Source organism: Penaeus vannamei, chromosome 3 (genome assembly GCF_042767895.1).
Source record: "Penaeus vannamei isolate JL-2024 chromosome 3, ASM4276789v1, whole genome shotgun sequence".
NCBI lineage: Eukaryota > Metazoa > Arthropoda > Malacostraca > Decapoda > Penaeidae > Penaeus > Penaeus vannamei.
The window spans coordinates 26,627,914-26,630,416 of record NC_091551.1 but is presented as its reverse complement, the minus strand read 5'-3'; the positions used below and the strand labels follow the sequence as shown (position 1 = coordinate 26,630,416).

The 2,503-nt window shown below is 32.1% G+C and overlaps 1 protein-coding gene across 1 annotated transcript; it reads right to left on the bottom strand.

Moving 5' to 3' along the window:
* Positions 1 to 665: 665 nt before the first annotated feature.
* On the bottom strand, positions 666 to 1,951 carry LOC138859732 (uncharacterized). Its single transcript, XM_070115717.1, has 2 exons — positions 1,447 to 1,951; positions 666 to 1,285 (listed from the first exon to the last, which is right to left on the bottom strand). Exons 1-2 carry the CDS (start codon positions 1,949 to 1,951, stop codon positions 666 to 668), a joined length of 1,125 nt encoding a protein of 374 aa, XP_069971818.1.
* Between the last annotated feature and the right edge of the window lie 552 nt (positions 1,952 to 2,503).

The following is a 2,503-nucleotide window of genomic DNA, read 5'->3' as shown; positions in this document are numbered from 1 at the left end:
CCATTACTACTACTATTTCATCATCATTATCATTTTTATTATCATTTTTACTACTATTGCTATCATTATTATTATAGTTGTTATCATTACTATTATTATTATTATCATTATTATCATTATCATTATTATTATTATTATTATTATTATTATTATTATTATTATCATTATTATCATTATTATCATTATTATCATTATTATTATCATTATTGATGAATGGCAAAGCACTAGCATGTTAATACTAGGGTAGAAAAAGCCAAAATGCAGTGGATTACTATTATTATCATTATTATTTCATTATCATCATTATTATTATTATCATTATTATCATTATGATCATCATCATCATCATTATTATTATTATTATTATTATTATTATTATTATTATTATTATTATTATTATTATTATTATTATTATTATTATTATTATTATTATCATTATTATTACTATTATTATTATTATTACTATTATTATCATTATTATTATTATCATTATCATGTTTATTACTATTATTGTTATTATTATCATTATCATTATTATTATTATTATTATTATTATTATTATTATTATTATTATTTCTTCTATTCACAATGTTATACCTTGGTTAATGAGCTGCAATAGCGGACCACAGCCAGAGGTCTTAGATATTGCAGCATCCCTAATTTCTTCATTTGATGTCCAAGACTTTCCGAATAATCCTGGCTGTTCCAAGTAAACAAGGCTTTTGTAACTTTTCGGCTGCTATTCCCAAATCTAGCTTTTGAATCCATTTTTCAAAGTCTTTCGTCACAGATCCTAATGCCCCTACAAATACAGGGATTACTTCAACTTCTTTCATTCTCCACATTCTTGCAATCTCATATTTCAAGTCGCAGTAATTGTTGCACTTTTCTTCTTCTTTCCTTTCAATACGAGTGTCAAATGGACATGCTGGGTCGATAAGAAGGCATTTTTTGCTTTTTTTCTCAATTACAGTGATATCCGGTCTATTGTGTTCCAGTGTCTTGTCTGTTTGTATGGGGAGATCCCATAAAATCTTGCACTCGTTGGATTCCAATACTTTTTCAGGCTTGTGTGTGTACCACTTATCAGATTTCTCAAATCCCCATTTTTCACATAATTTCCAGTGGATCACTTTTGCAACATTGTCATGCCTAACTTCTTTGTATTCCTTCTGTGCTAGTTTCTGGCATTCTGACACAATATGTGCCACTGTTTCTTCTGCAGCACCACACACTCTACAACTTGAATCAATATCCTCTCCATAGACTCGTTTCCTCAAATTCCCTGTGCAAAGGCTTGATCTTGTGCTGCTATGATTGTACTTTCTGTTTCTTTTTTCAAATATCCTTTTCTTAGCCAATCCCATGATTTATTGCTCTTTACTTTCACCGTAGCTTTATGGAGCTGTCCATGCAATCCTTTGTTCTCGTATCTCTCTTTATGACTTTTTTGTATATCCTCTCTGCTCTGCCCATGCTTCTTGTTCTCAAGAATACTACTGATGTTTACTTCCTTCAACATGTTTTCTTCTGACGCGCATAAGTACTTATCAAGACTGTTGACTTCTGCCTGCACACAATCTTCAACGCCAAGCAAGTCTCTTCCACCATCATATCTTTTCAAGTACAACCTATCAACATCTGCTTTTGGGTGTTGCGCCCCATACATTGTCATCAGCTTTCTTGTTTTCCTGTCCATTTCCTCCAATTCATTCTTTGTCCACTTTATGATTCCTGCTCCGTATCTGACAACTGATACCGCTCTTGAATTAATGGCTGAGATTATATTTCCTCCGTTTAACTTTGATTTCAATATGTTTCTGACCCTTCTGGTATATTCTTTCTTCACTTGATCTTTCATTTGATCATGCTTTATTCCATCCACTTCCAAGACACCAAGATACTTGTATCTACTTTCCTCAGCATTTCTCATCACTGCACCATCTGGCATGCAGAGGCCATCGCTTTCAACTACTTATCCTCTTTTTATGATTAGCACTCCACATTTAGATAATCCAAACTCCATCTTGATATCTTCTGAGAATATTCTGACTGTATTTACTAAACTATCAATTTGATCTTTATCTTTTGCGAATAATTTCAAGTCGTCCATGAAAAGTAAATGGTTAATTCTTTCTCCTTTCTTCTTTACTTCATAAAAGATATTTATTTTCCTTAGCAACAGCGTCATCGTCAAAACAAACAGCAGTGGTGATAAACTATCCCCCTGAAAAATTCCTCGCTTTATAACAAAACAAAACAAAACAAAACAGTACTTTGTGTAAAAGAATTGGCAAAAGGAAGCGCAGTTGACAATTTTAGGCCAATTACATGTTTGCCGCTGCTGTGGAAATTACTGACTGGGATCATAGCGGAAAAATTGTATAATTATCTTGAAGAAGCAGCATTATTGACATGGGAACAAAAGGGTTGCAGGAAAGGAAGCCGTGGGACTAAAGACCAACTTCTAATTGACAAAATGATCTTGAAAAATTGTAAAACA

What these genes read in the sequence shown, in the direction of transcription:
- LOC138859732 (XM_070115717.1), bottom strand. Translation starts at nt 1,951, where the DNA reads ATGCCAGATGGTGCAGTGATGAGAAATGCTGAGGAAAGTAGATACAAG. An exon ending in CAGAGAGGATATACAAAAAA is followed by an intron (nt 1,286 to 1,446) that starts GTCATAAAGAGA and finishes GCCTTTGCACAG; the next exon opens with GGAATTTGAGGAAACGAGTC.